At 38.5% G+C, this 15,771-nt stretch overlaps 1 protein-coding gene and 1 non-coding gene across 2 annotated transcripts in view; both read right to left on the reverse strand.

The window, feature by feature from the left end:
• The window catches only part of U2SURP (U2 snRNP associated SURP domain containing), a 248,488-nt gene extending 235,041 nt beyond the window's left edge, over positions 1-13,447 (reverse strand). Inside the window, 1 exon segment of the mRNA XM_053710012.1 lies at positions 13,341-13,447. Within this exon segment, the coding sequence (XP_053565987.1) occupies positions 13,341-13,385 (45 nt within the window). The 5' untranslated portion in view covers positions 13,386-13,447.
• LOC128658605 (Z30 small nucleolar RNA) lies at positions 1,584-1,675 on the reverse strand. Its single transcript, XR_008402277.1, has one exon. It is a non-coding gene; the product is annotated as a Z30 small nucleolar RNA (small nucleolar RNA).
• Positions 13,448-15,771: the final 2,324 nt, after the last annotated feature.

Raw genomic sequence — 15,771 nt, forward strand, 5'->3', positions numbered from 1 at the left:
ACCCCATAAAGCTAAAAAGCCTTTTACACTCAAGACAAAATCGTGAGTACTAGAAGAACATTAATACTAAACTTTTAAAGCCTTAAAAGGGACCGTATAGAACACAGAAGCAAGCAAAAAGTGTACAATATTTAAGCAAGCAAATAAGTGTACAATATTTTAGCAACTATTTTCAAGCTTCAATTATTGTTATTACAATTTGTATATTTTGTTTTATATGTCTTAAAGTAATAGAGCTCTATACTTTTACTATGCACATGTTTTAAAGTGTTTTAAAATAAATATATTATTTTTTCAACCATAACGCTTAAGCATAAACTTTTATTTAGGTTACACAGTAACATACAATCACCACTAATTATACCTCTAGCTCCCCTCACCTTGGTTATTGCGCTTCATTCTTTGACAGTTGTTTGAAGGAACAATTGTCACACTTGTAGGGTTTAGAGCGTGGTTATATTAACCAATTTTCCCAACATTAACACTCACCAGGTGCACTCACTCTAAACTTGTTTTTTCACCAACCATTTGTGCCATAATTGCACAAGCTGTTTGTAAATAATTTCAGTGAGAAACCCAAAGTTTCTACTAAAAGAAAATATATACATGTCAAGGGATATTCAGGGATTCCAGACAGATATCAGTGTTCCAATGTAACTAGCGCTAATTTTTTTAAAAAAATGGTTTGGAAATAGCGAAGTGCTACTTGTACTTATTGCCCTATAACTTGCATAAAAAGCAAAGAACATGTAAACATTGGGTATTTCTAAACTCAGGACAAAATTTAGAAACTATTTAGCATGGGTGTTATTTAGAGGTTGTAGATGTGCAACAGATTTTGGGGTTCAAAGTCAGAAAAAGTCTGTTTTTTTCCCATCATATTTTATCATTTTTTTTTATTATAAATTATAAGATGTGATGAAAATAATGGTATCTTTAGAAAGTCCATTTAATGGCGAGAAAAACTGTATATAATCTGTGTGTACAGTAAATGAGTAAGAGGACAATTGCAGCTAAACACAAACACCGCAGAAATGTAAAAATAGCCCTGGTCCTTAAGGGAAAGAAATTGAAAAATGGCCTTGGTCCTTAAGGGGTTAATACACTTCTTACCTCTGTGATTACCTTGTATCTAAGCCTTTGCTCCCTTATTTCAGATCTTTGAAAGACTTGCATTTAGCCAATCAGTGCCCTCTTATAAACTTCATGGATGTGGTCAAAATGTTATATGTATGGCACACATGAACTTACGCCCCCTCGAGCTGTGAAAAACCGCCAAATGCTTTGAAATAAGGGGCAGCCTTCAAGGTTTTAAAATTAGCATATCAGCCTAACTAGGTTTAGCTTTCAACAGAGAACAAAGCTAAATTGGATGATAAAAGTGAACTGGAAAATTGTTTAAAATTGCATTCCCTATCTGAATTATGCAAGTTTAATTTTGACTTTCCTATCCCTTTAACTTAAACACATAATTTTATATTTGTTCAATATGTATTGTAGCAGTGTTTTCACAAGTATGGTTGGAAATACCTTGCAGCACTTAATTTGGTTGTTTTCAAAGAGAAGAAAAAGTAAACCAAAGCCAGCTCAGAGAGAAGATTTACTGATCACATCCTGGTCAGAGAAGACTTAGTCTTGCAATACCAGGTCAGACAGAATCGTGCTCATCACTGCTGAAGAACTGCCTGATATGAAACCAATCTCTTATGATCCTTTGGCTAACACAATTTCGTTTACTGGCTGTAAAGCCCTAAAATAAAACCACTAATTTGTGGAAGACATTGCGTTAAAGACCAGATACAAGATACTTTACAGTTAGTCATAATGCACATATCCTAAAACATCAGACAGAAAGCATCACACACAAAACAGTCATATGAAAAACTGCAACTTAAAGGGACAGTCAAGTCCCAAAAAAACTCATGATTTAAATAGGGCATGCCATTTTAAATAACTTTCCAATTTACTTTTATCACCAATTTTGCTTTGTTCTCTTGGTATTCTTAGTTGAAAGCTAAAACTAGGAGGTTCATATGCTAATTTCTTAGACCTTGAAGACTGCCTCTAATCTGAATGCATTTTGACCACTAGAGGGCATTAGTTCATGTGTTTCATATAGATAAAATGAAGTTCATGCACGTGAAGTGACCTAGGAGTGAGCACTGATTGGCTAAAAGGCAAGTCTGTCAAAAGAACTGAAATAAGGGTTATGCTAAAGTGGGGAATCGGTAATAAAGGGATTATCTTTCTTTTTAAACCACAAAAATTCTGGTGTTGACTGTCCCTTTAAATTCAAAATGCAGAGCATTCTTTATCTTGGTTGATATACTAGTTAATATTTACAAGTGAGAAAACTGACAACCCCCCCATTACATGTAGTCTTTTACAGATACGCTCATTCCCTGTAATCATCAATAAAAAAAGGATGATGAATCTGGGGAAGTATTAGCTAGGATATAAACATAAAGGTATTTAAGGTTTAATTTCTAGTCATCTTTGCTCACCATGTAAAACACTAAAAAGCAATGCACAAAGCTGGAGGGGGTGGGTGGGAAAAAGCTTTAAATATTAGAAGCGTTTATTGCAGGGCTTTAAAAGTTTTTTTAAACACCTAGGGGCCAGCTATATATTATTACATACATTATATAATACAATACAAGTGGCATTTGCATTTCAGAGCTGCAAGGCCCAGAAAGGCTCCAGATGCACCAAGCTAAATTTTAAGTGTGGCTTGTGGGGAGCACCCAATGAGTGTCTTGTGGACTCTAAACCAGTGCGCCAGAGCCCAATTATAAGGCGCCAGTGGCTCCCTGGTTTTTTTGTTTGTCAAGCCCTGATTTATTGTAACATGACATAATGCAATAATGTCTTCCAAACTGCCAGCTGACAAAACTCAGAAGACAATGTGGCTACTTTCATTGCCCGGGAGGTGGAGAATGTACGTTTAGAATGAGCCCTGAGCCCTTCTAGAAAATGAATTCTTTCAAATTTAAAGGACCAGTAAATACAAGAGAATTGCATAATTAACAAGTTCATAATAAAGAGACAATACAATACCACTTACTCTGAATTCCAAATAAGCAGATTTATTTTTCTGCCAAATTTATTTTCTCTGGCATTTTCTGGCCTCCTGTATCATGTGACAGACTAGTATAAGTATACCCTGTGAGCATGTGCACATGCTCAGTAGGAGCTTGTTCCTCAGAAAGTGTGTACATAAAAAGAAAGTGCACAATTTGATAATGGAACTACATAAGAAAGTGTCTTGCATGTTAGGTGAATTATATGAAGTTTTGGTAATGTAACAAAAAGCATTCGAAATATGACATTATAAACACAGGCCTGAATACTGATTTGAGCTTTGTCACATAACCAAAACTTTATATAAGTCACCTTACATCTGTCATTGCCCTGAACACATATGTACATGTCCTCAGTTATACCCCTGGCTCCTAACTTTTTGTGTTATTCTCCATATATCTAAATACCACTGTCTGGTTACTAAATATTCTTACGGGCTCCTAAATTTTACAGAGATTTGTCGACCTCTGACCCATACAGTATATCTCTGCATGCAATTCTCAGTTTTAAAGATTACCCAGCACTTACCCAGCTAATGTGTTCCCCCTACCTTCAGCATCAGCCTTTTCTGCTATTTATGACCCTCTGCAAATTCATCTTTCTCCCACCTCCTGTCCCCATAAGCCCCCCTTCTTTCCAAGATATGCATGAACAAATTCTATCATATTGATCCGTATTGCTTCAAACCTGAGAAGAATCTCAAAAGCTTGTCTTTTATTATGTGATGTTAGTCCAATAAAAAAAAAAAAAAAAAAAAAAAAGGTATTACCGCATACTGCTCTCTCTAGCTCTCTCTATATCTCTCTCTCTATATCTATAATAGAGATCCCAGGAAAAAGGCTCTATCAGTGTTCACCCTGCTGCATTCCAAGCTTGATTTGCTCGCACTGCCAACTTTGCAACTCCACCTTCCATCAGGGAAAGAGAGGATTATTTCCTTGCTGAGTTGGACAAACTGAAAACTGGCGTGGGTTAAATTATTTTACTAGCAGGCTACCGAATTGGAGCGGTAAGCAGTTAGTATACTCCATATATATATATCAACCACTGGTGTGTGCCCTGCCATGATACTTAATAGACTGAGCGCTCTCATGCATTAAAAGCAGTAACTGCTTATTAGTTCTCTTTTCTTTTATGTTATTGGTTACTTGCATTTCTTACTAATTCTTACTAATATTTTCTGGTTTATTTTATGTTAATTGGTAGGATGCGAGTCTGTACACTGTTCATGGGTTTTACAATTTTGTGCACCTCCAATTGTTTATTATGGTGGCATCTATTAGTAATACCACTGTAGATAATAGTGATCCGTTTCCTTTCATTCACATCAGAACCATATTTGTATCTAACTTTAGCATATTATTTATGTTAGCAGGTATAAATGATAATTTGGAACTTAGGGTTGCCTTTATCATTGTATAATCATGCTGTAGCCAATCATACTGCCCTTTGGCATCAAAACCAAGGGCGTTATTAACTTGCTGGAAATCAAAGGGGGCATGTTACGATTGGCTACAGTGCGATTGGTCATTTTACACAGAAAAAAGACAGTTACGGGCAGAGGAACGGCAGAATGTATAACAAAATGAAAGGGTAATTATATATTTTAGCATCTACAATGATTTTGATCAATGAAAGTGCCCATCATTTACTTTTTTATTACAAATATTGTTGAGAGAATAGTTTACAATCACATTAAGATATAATGAATATCTTCTGTCAGGGTCCTAAAGACTGAGTTTGGGAAAAACTGGTTTAACCCATGTGTCAGTTTGTAAGCAACACTGCGCTCCCGTGAGTAAGATGAAAACAGGTGAAGAGCCAATGACAGGAGGCATATATGTGCGTAACTACCACCAATCACTACCTAGCTTCCAGAAGTGCATTGCTGTTCCTAAGCCTGCATAAGTATGCTTTTCAAGAAAGTATAAAAAGAGAAAGAAGCATGTTTAAGATAAACTTAAAGGGGCACTAAACCCAAAAATTATTTCATGATTCAGGTAGAGAATACAATTTTAAACATTCAAATGTACTTCTATTTAATTTGCTTCATTCTTTAGATATCCTTTGTTGAAGAAATATCAATGCATGTGTGTGAGCCAACCCAATGAGGCATCTATGTGCAGAACCCAATCAGCAGCTACTGCGCCTATCTAGATATGCTTTACAGCAAAGAATATCAAGAGAATGAAGCAACGTAGATAGAAATAAATTAGAAAGTTGTTTAAAATCGCATGCTCTATCTGAATCATGAAAGAAAATTTTTTGGGTTTTATGTCCCTTTAAGACCATTAAATACAAACTTCAAAATGTATTTAAATTTGCTCATGTGAGAGCAATCAGCCAAACAGACTCACGAAAGTTTATTTTTACTTTAATATCCCTTTAAAAGTAGAATGCTATATTTGAACCAAAAAAAAAAAAAAAAATTTGTTTTCATGTACTAACTACTTAAAGTGAATGTAAATTTTGATGCTAAAGTGCCCGGTTTTTAAACATTCGATTAAAAACAGGGGCACTTTAATTCATAAAAATTTACATTTCACTTGTGTTGTGAAAAAATACTTACCTTTTTAAACTTCACAGCCACTCCAGGTCGTCGCAAGCCATTTCTGACGTCAGAAATGATGGATCGGTCATCCTCCAATCACAGCTTCCCCGCCGGGGGAATTAGTGTCTGATTCAACGCCATGACTGGAGGAAGCCGGAGCGGCTGTCACGTTTAAAAAGGTAAGTATTTTTTCACAACACGAGTGAAATGTAAATTTTGATGAATTAAAGTGCCCCTGTTTTTAATCAAATTTTTAAAAACTGGGCACTTTAGCATCAACATTTACAATTACTTTAATGTGTCAAAGAGCATAAATTAGGTGTCTTTTACCGAAACCTGGCTATATTCTTCTGACACTGCTTCCATTGTTGCTCTCAAACACAATGGTTTCCACTTTAGCCATACCCCTAGGCCAGGTGACATATGTTGATGGGATCTTTGCTCTCCCCCTCCTGCACCTATCAGTACCTGCTTCCCATCTCTCTCCTTCTTTGAAGTTCATTGGATTCACCTGCCCCCCCCATATCAAAGTGGCAGTCATCCATCGCCCTCCTGGACTAATCTACCAATTCCTTGACAACTTTGCCGCTTGGCTTCCTCACTTTCTCTCTCCAAATACACAAACTAACAATGGGGGACATCAACATGCCCATTGATAGCCCATCTACTGCTGCTACATCTAAACGTTTCATTCACATCCTCCATTGGTCTCTCACGATCCACCCTATTCACTGCAACAGGCTCTATTGATCTGGTACTTTCCTACCTCTGACTTTACTTGTCGCCGATTTCCCATTTCAGAACACCACCTGCTCACCTATAATCAATGTATTTGCTAAAACCACTTCATCTCGCCCCCACACCTGTAGAAACCTGCATGCCGAGGATCCACTCCAATTTTCAAAACTTATTCAACATCTCCTCCCTCACACTTTCACTATAAACTGTCCTGATTTTGCTTAAGTCCACTAAAACAATACTTTCTCCTCTGCACTAGACACACTTGCTCCTCCTCAACTGTGCAAGCCCCCAAGTCATCAGCTACAGCCCTGGTGCACTCAACAAACACTCTACTTGCAAAAATGCTCCTGCACCGCTGAGTGTCTGGAGGAAATCTTGCTTTAAACCGGATTTCATCTACTATAAGATTATTATTCATATGCATCTGTCCTTCACTTAGCCAAACAAACTTTCCTCTCTTCTCTTGTATCTACTCTTCCCTCAAAACGCTTAACGACTACTTTCAACTCTCTCTGCACAACCCCCTTAGTCTGTCTCTAGTGCTCAATACATGGCAGACTACTTTTTAAACATGCTATGATTACGGCTTACAGCCGAAACGCGTAAGCTGGCCTATCCCTAGGTGCTTGTGTGTGCGCTCTGATGATTTTTTACTAATTGACCGTCTGTTTTTAATCTATTTTTGGAATAAAGGACATATTTTTTAACGTACATTCAGCCGTCCACTTCTTGCTTTTTCTTTTGGTAAGGTATATGTAGCCTGTTATAAGCTGAACAGCACCCTGCAATGGTCCCTATTCACTTGGCTGAAATAGCTCCTGGATCGAGGGGTAGTTTTGCACTCCCTTATTACCCCAATACCCACAAGCTTTATTTGAACTTTCTACAGCAACAGTTTATGCCGCCCTTATTATAGAGATCTTCACACAGTGGATTGTACTATCACCATACTGTTTGCATTTAACCTACTTTGCAACGGATTCCTGGAATACACCTTCGGAGTTGGACGGGTTGATTGGTTCAACCGCGTGTATGTGACACGCCTCCTGCCATTTGGGATTGGCTTTCTGGGTCCAGCAGTAGGAGAGACTGGTCGGTGACGAAACTGATGTCAGCGTGTATGCGACACGCCTCCTGACCTGGTTTGGGAGCCGACTGAGCACAGCACTGTCACGCAGCCTGGTTCTAAAGGTAAATGTTTGGAGGAGAAATAGAACATCCGGAGCAGTATGTAAGTTTACATGGACTCTCTATTAGGTGGTGAGACACCTAGTTCTGTTGTGATATAGATGTATGTGAGGTATTATCCAACGTTAGTCCTCACCCAACATCTAGCTCTGGCGGGAGCCGCACGTGATTTACTTATCCATTCTACTGGGAGAAAGAAAGAGAGAGAGAGAAAAAGAAAGAGAGAGAGAGAAAAAGAAAGAGAGAAAAAGAAAGAGAGAGAGAGAAAAAGAAAGAGAGAGAGAGAAAAAGAGAGAGAGAAAGAGAGAGAGAGAAAAAGAGAGAGAGAAAAAGAGAGAGAGAAAAAGAGAGAGAGAAAAAGAGAGAGAGAAAAAGAGAGAGAGAAAAAGAGAGAGAGAAAAAGAGAGAGAGAAAAGAGAGAGAGAAAAAGAGAGAGAGAAAAAGAGAGAGAGAAAAAGAGAGAGAGAAAAAGAGAGAGAGAAAAAGAGAGAGAGAAAAAGAGAGAGAGAAAAAGAGAGAGAGAAAAAGAGAGAGAGAAAAAGAGAGAGAGAAAAAGAGAGAGAGAAAAAGAGAGAGAGAAAAAGAGAGAGAGAAAAAGAGAGAGAGAAAAAGAGAGAGAGAAAAAGAGAGAGAGAAAAAGAGAGAGAGAAAAAGAGAGAGAGAAAAAGAGAGAGAGAAAAAGAGAGAGAGAAAAAGAGAGAGAGAAAAAGAGAGAGAGAAAAAGAGAGAGAGAAAAAGAGAGAGAGAAAAAGAGAGAGAGACAGAGGAGAGAGAGAAAAAGAGAGAGAGAAAAAGAGAGAGAGAAAAAGAGAGAGAGAAAAAGAGAGAGAGAAAAAGAGAGAGAGAAAAAGAGAGAGAGAAAAAGAGAGAGAGAAAAAGAGAGAGAGAAAAAGAGAGAGAGAAAAAGAGAGAGAGAAAAAGAGAGAGAGAAAAAGAGAGAGAGAAAAAGAGAGAGAGAAAAAGAGAGAGAGAAAAAGAGAGAGAGAAAAAGAGAGAGAGAAAAAGAGAGAGAGAAAAAGAGAGAGAGAAAAAGAGAGAGAGAAAAAGAGAGAGAGAAAAAGAGAGAGAGAAAAAGAGAGAGAGAAAAAGAGAGAGAGAAAAAGAGAGAGAGAAAAAGAGAGAGAGAAAAAGAGAGAGAGAAAAAGAGAGAGAGAAAAAGAGAGAGAGAAAAAGAGAGAGAGAAAAAGAGAGAGAGAAAAAGAGAGAGAGAAAAAGAGAGAGAGAAAAAGAGAGAGAGAAAAAGAGAGAGAGAAAAAGAGAGAGAGAAAAAGAGAGAGAGAAAAAGAGAGAGAGAAAAAGAGAGAGAGAAAAAGAGAGAGAGAAAAAGAGAGAGAGAAAAAGAGAGAGAGAAAAAGAGAGAGAGAAAAAGAGAGAGAGAAAAAGAGAGAGAGAAAAAGAGAGAGAGAAAAAGAGAGAGAGAAAAAGAGAGAGAGAAAAAGAGAGAGAGAAAAAGAGAGAGAGAAAAAGAGAGAGAGAAAAAGAGAGAGAGAAAAAGAGAGAGAGAAAAAGAGAGAGAGAAAAAGAGAGAGAGAAAAAGAGAGAGAGAAAAAGAGAGAGAGAAAAAGAGAGAGAGAAAAAGAGAGAGAGAAAAAGAGAGAGAGAAAAAGAGAGAGAGAAAAAGAGAGAGAGAAAAAGAGAGAGAGAAAAAGAGAGAGAGAAAAAGAGAGAGAGAAAAAGAGAGAGAGAAAAAGAGAGAGAGAAAAAGAGAGAGAGAAAAAGAGAGAGAGAAAAAGAGAGAGAGAAAAAGAGAGAGAGAAAAAGAGAGAGAGAAAAAGAGAGAGAGAAAAAGAGAGAGAGAAAAAGAGAGAGAGAAAAAGAGAGAGAGAAAAAGAGAGAGAGAAAAAGAGAGAGAGAAAAAGAGAGAGAGAAAAAGAGAGAGAGAAAAAGAGAGAGAGAAAAAGAGAGAGAGAAAAAGAGAGAGAGAAAAAGAGAGAGAGAAAAAGAGAGAGAGAAAAAGAGAGAGAGAAAAAGAGAGAGAGAAAAAGAGAGAGAGAAAAAGAGAGAAAAAAGAGAGAGAGAAAAAGAGAGAGAGAAAAAAGAGAGAGAGAAAAAGAGAGAGAGAGAAAAAAGAGAGAGAGAAAAAAGAGAGAGAGAAAAAAGAGAGAGAGAAAAAAGAGAGAGAGAAAAAAGAGAGAGAGAAAAAAGAGAGAGAGAAAAAGAGAGAGAGAAAAAGAGAGAGAGAAAAAGAGAGAGAGAAAAAGAGAGAGAGAAAAGAGAGAAAAAGAGAGAAAAAGAGAGAAAAAGAGAGAAAAAGAGAGAAAAAGAGAGAAAAAGAGAGAGAAAGAGAGAGAAAGAGAGAAAAAGAGAGAAAAAGAGAGAGAAAGAGAGAGAAAGAGAGAGAAAGAGAGAGAAAGAGAGAGAAAGAGAGAGAAAGAGAGAGAAAGAGAGAGAAAGAGAGAGAAAGAGAGAGAAAGAGATTTGGAGCTGGAACTATATTGTTAGTTGTGGAATCTACCCATTCTTCTTTGCTGGTTGGTTTACTTTTAAACTAAACACATACTATGCGAAGCAATATATCCACACAAGCCTGCAATATTCCAACTCTACCGTCAACCCCTCTGTACCCCCCCCTCCAGCAGAGAATGAAGTATTTTCCCTACTGTCTTCCTCACGCCTTACTACCTGCCCACTCAACCATATCCCTTCACATTGAATACCTTCTGTCTTCCACCCTCACTCCAGCTCTTACTCAAATCTTTAACCTCTCTCTTTCAACTGGTTCATTTCCAACTTCTTTCAAACATGCGATGGTCACTCAAAAAACCCTCCCTTAACCATAATTCTCCTGCAAACTACCCCCCCCATCAAAGCTTCCACTAACAAACAAAACTCAAGGAAAAAAACTAGTTTACGACCGCCTAACCCACTTTCTGTCCTCCAAATGCTTGCTTGACCCCCTGCAATCTGGCTTCCTTCCCAAACACTCAACTAGGGCTGCAACTAATGATTATTTTCATAATCGATTAATCGGCCGATCATTTTTTCGATTAATCGGATAAAAAGAGAATCAATAATAGTTTTCTATGTTTTAAATAAAATACACATGAGTGTTACAAATATAAACTTCAGACTAAAACTTTACATTAACACAACTGTTTCTTCAATTTTTAAGCAGCAGAGCACAGTTTTATAATTAAACAAAACCACAAACTTATTGAAAAGAGGTAGAACTAGAAAGAGTTAGACTATCACTGTTAATAACATTCTGTTATTTACTCTTTCAGAAACTTTGCATTGAAATGCAAATATATCAACATGTCCACATGCTCCTGGCTAAGGCTGGTTCTCTGTTTACAGCTATATTTCCTGCAGCAGAGAAAAAGCTGTTGAGGTGCATAAATAGGGTTTTGCCAATTTCACCAAAGTGGGATATTTATCTTTGTTAGCGCTTCACCAATGCTAAGTGTTTTCTACCTTGGCAAGGGGCCTCTCAATAAAGTAACCCTTGACTTCATTCTAACGTAAAAATATCTTGAATATCTATATGCAATGGTAAATAAGCTATAAGGTTAGGGAAAATATCTAGTCCGCTCTAAAAATAACGAATATATACTTATAAAGGTTGAATCTGGTACATATGATCACAATTTATTAAAAATATAAAAAACAATAAAAAACAAAATCAGAAGCGCTAAGGACTGTATATCAATAACAGGACAAAGCCTTACACATTTATTTATACAGTACATATAATCAGCAATAACAAGCAATACGCTAATAATTGTGCAAACAGATAATAGTGCACATCAATTTAAATTACTCCCATCAATCTATCCAGCACTATATCATGAAAAGCATAGTTCTAAATCACCTGATTTAATATAAACAATCCAAATGATGACTATTATATCTGGGTTGCACATAAGCCAGGGGTAGTTGTAAACTTATACTGTCCTGAAAAAGTGAAAAGTAGACGTCTGTAGACGTCCTTTAGGCTAAGGACATAACCATAAAACACAATACCATATGCAGGAGTTCACTGGAGTGAAGCAGCTGGTGTTGTGCACAGACCAACTAATTGCAAACCAACTAATCGATTATGAGATTTGTTGGCAACTATTTTCATAATCGATTATTAACGATTATGACGATTAGTTGTTGCAGCTCTACACTCAACTGAAACTGCCCTCATCAAGTTTACCAACGATCTTCCGATCTTCTTTCTGCTTAAAGTAAGACACTACTCTATATTTATCTGACTTTACCTCTCAGCGGCCTTCGACACAGTTGACCACCCCCTCCAACTACAGACTTTCAGCTCTCTGTGACACTGCTCTCGTTTAGATCCATTCATCCTTCTAACAGGTCCTTTACGGTGTCATTTGCTGGGGACTGCTCCTCTTCAATGCCTGTCAGTTGGAGTACCACAAGGCTCTGTCCTTGGTCCTCTACTCTCTTAATTTATACTTCTTCACTGGGTAAACTTGACAGCTATGGCTACAAATATCACATCTATGCTGATAATACTACGATCTACCTCTCCACCCCCTGCTTTATCACTCTGTCCTTTCAGGTCAGTGACCGCTTATCTGGTATTTCTTCCTGGATGGCCTCTCTCCACCTAAAGATGAACATGTCCAAGACTGAGCTCCTTATAATCCCCCCTTATAGCTCTACTTACGATTTCTGACTTTTCTATCACTGTCAACAGCATTGCTATCTCTGCATCGCCCCAAGTCCGCTGCCTCACAGTTACACTTGACTCCAATCTACCCAACATCTAATTGCGGTCTTCATCCTGCCACAACCATCCAAGAAATATTTCAAAAAAATAAATGAATTCCACTTACCAAATAATTGCCCTCATTTAACTCTGTATTAACTTCCTTATCACCCTTGCAGTCCCCACCCTCCTCTTCTAGATTGTAAATTTCCATGGGAATTGGGCCCTCAATTCCTCTTGTATTTGTGAAAATTTGTCTTAGAAGTATTGTATCATTGTTTTACTTACACCAATTGTATCCATGGACAGCACTGCAGAATACGTTGGTGCTTTATAAAGTATAAAAATGGCTCATGAAACTTTTAAAGCTAGCATTATACAATGTGTCACTTCGAATCACCATAAGAGGGTGTATATATTTATAAATACAAGAGCAGGAATGCGAAACCCAAGGTTCTGGGTCTGTAATAAAGCTCATGAAACCTTTATATCTGAATCCCCAGTACAATACTTAATTTCAATTATCTATGACTTTTCTGAAAGGATCAATTAATGTTTTCAGGCTTGTGTTTATATATTTTATATATCTTAACCAGCTAATCGGTTGCTTAGTTTATTTTCTATATGGAAGGATATATTTGGTTTGTAACAGTTTATGTTTCGTCACTGTCTGCAAATATAAACAAGGCAAATTAAAATGTGTGTATACTAGGAGTGCTGGGAGTCATAAAATAAAAATATTAGCTATAAATAGGATACAAGTATCAGGCAGTATTAAGGGTTAACATTCCCTGTGACTAAATAATTTATAGAATAAAAAGGTGAAAAGCATTTAATTTACAGATTACTAGCCCACTCTTTTAAAAGAGAGCTGCAATGCAGTAATTAATTATGTAAACCCTTAACAACCTATGGGGTGATATCTAGCTAGGCCGTAGACAGCTCCCAAATAACGTGGGTCTCAAACTACATATAGAGGCCTCGCAACCAGCGCAGCTCACACCCGAGCCGCTGGAATGCCGTCTGCATCTTAATCTTCCCCATAAAACACTACTCCACACAGACGATCACATACCCGCAAGCCGAAACCAAGCTATAACTGCCCTATGGCCTAACCTTCGATCCCGCTCTATGCGATCCACCAGACGTCTTGTCCGCCATCTTGCGTCTCTCTTCTTACGAGGCGGCTAATCGAAAACCGAGCACAGAGAGCGGAAGAAAGGGAATGCTGAGGCAGGCCGGATAGAGGATGTTCGAACTATTGTCCGTATGCAGATTGAGTCGTCAAGCGTGACGTCACCTAGCCATAGTTTTGCATTGCGCTTGTTTGCGGCGTTGCTTTACATATATCGTTTTTATTGTAGTAGTAATTGAATTTAATTGAAATTAAAACTTTTCCATCAGAACTGCAAAGGGCAGCGTATCTATAGAAATAACAGACTGCAACTTCATTTGAAATACTGTGCATCATTTATGGAGGGGGGGGGGGGGTAAAATTTGAGTTTAGCGTTCAAAATTATTTTCCCGGCCATATTCCTTTATTTTACTTCCAAAATTGGTATGGGGTTCAGATGAGGGCTACCAACTGCATTGTTTGTGTCTCTGCCAACAAAAAGGGGAAGACATATTTTGGGTGTAAAATCCCTGCTTCCCTATAGACTTTCCCCAGCCAGCCCTGCTCACCCACATGGATACTTTGTATCAAACCCTCAGTCTACATATTTTATATATTTGTAACTGTTTACTGTACTCTGTCAGTAACTACTGTACAATCTGCTGAGATTCTGAGAATATAATGTTCACACAGCACAGCCTTAAAGGGCAGGGGGAAAAAAACACACAGCCTTGAAAGGGTCAACTAACACCACACGCACACCGTCTTAAAGGGACATTATACACTCATTTTTTTCTTTGCATAAATGTTTTGTAGATGATCTATTTATATAGCCCATAAAGTTTTTTTTTTTTTTTTTTAAATGTATAGTTTTGCTTATTTTTAAATAACATTGCTCTGATTTTCAGATTCCTAACCAAGCCCCAAAGTTTTATTTGAATACCGTCAGCTACCTTCTCCAGCTTGCTCCTCTTTGTGTAAAGGGTCTTTTCATATGCAAAAGAAGGGGGAGGGGGGGGAGTGTCTTATTTCCCACTTGCAGTGGGCTTTCCAGCTACCTTTTCAACAGAGCTAAACTAAGAGGTTCTAAGTAAGTTTTTAAACATTTTTATACTGGATTTTTATATCAGTATCTGTGCATCTTATTCTTTATAGTAGTGTCTATTACATGCAGTTATATGAAAATGAGTGTATACTGTCCCTTTAAAGGGACAGATCACAGTAATGTTAATGCAGCACAACCTTAAAGGGCAGCTCGATAACTGTACAAACTGCTGAGAAAATAATGCTCACACAACACAGCCTTAACCTTTTAAAGTTATGGCGTTTTATTCCGTCCTAACTGAGCTGGGCTTTAGCACCGTTGGGATGGAATAAAACGTCCTAGCCGTTTGGCTGTCCTAAAGCCAACAGCGCTTCCTGGATCTGATCGCGGTGTGGAGGGCATGCCTAGCGTCATAGGGACGCCCCCCTGACCCGATCCCATAACTAAAATCTCGCATGTGCGATATAACCCCTAGCCTTAACAGGTGACCACTGCACCTTGCCTGGCATCTTAAACTGCGGGAGCCCCCAAGAACGGCTTCCCCACCGGCAGGCTACCGATCACTGAGAAGAGCCGCGTTTGAGAGCGGCAGAAGATACAGGACAATAGTGGTGTCCCCACGAACCTCTGGCCCCACCTTACCTGCCGCAACTGAAGCCACACAAGCGGCCCGACCTGCACCACAGCGGTAAGGTAGAAAGGGACGACACACACTGATTTTGGCGCGACCGCCATATTGCCTCCACTCGGCCTACGCAGCTGCAATCTTTTCCCTATCTGGGCAATCCGGAGCATAGGCCACATAACTAGAGTGCACTTTAGAGGGGGACATTGAAGATACTCTAACGTTTACATAGAGCCTATGGGCTTGGAGAGGAGGCTCACATAACAGTACTGCTGGGGACATTATACTAACCTGTTTCCAGGGACAGACCTGACTGGGGCGCACCGCCATTGTGCAGGGTGACAGGAACAGCAATACACTTAAGGTTCTCCTCATAACTATCAGCGCCCTGATATATACTCCAGGCCCAACTTCCAACTTTCAGTGAGGACCCTTATATGGACAATAAAGCCAAACGCCCCCAGTCACACTGCCCTACACCATATTCCTTTCACCACTGTTATCGCTACAACAGCAGAGCACAGGATTGAACCACCGTACCCCCCCCAGTCCAACATTTATTTCCACAAGTCATCGACCCCCTCTGAAAATCTGAAAAACTGTAAAATTGAGAATTGGAAAATACATTTTCACTACCACAACGTTTTAAAACATACATACTGAATACTGCTGTGGGATAAAGTGCTCACTAGTCTGCCTGCGTTTCAAGGCAGGGAACTGCACCCACGTGGTTTAGACCTCAGACCTTCCTAAGATTGCAGAG

The sequence above is a fragment of the Bombina bombina genome, chromosome 4 (genome assembly GCF_027579735.1).
Source record: "Bombina bombina isolate aBomBom1 chromosome 4, aBomBom1.pri, whole genome shotgun sequence".
Classification (NCBI taxonomy): Eukaryota; Metazoa; Chordata; class Amphibia; order Anura; family Bombinatoridae; genus Bombina; species Bombina bombina.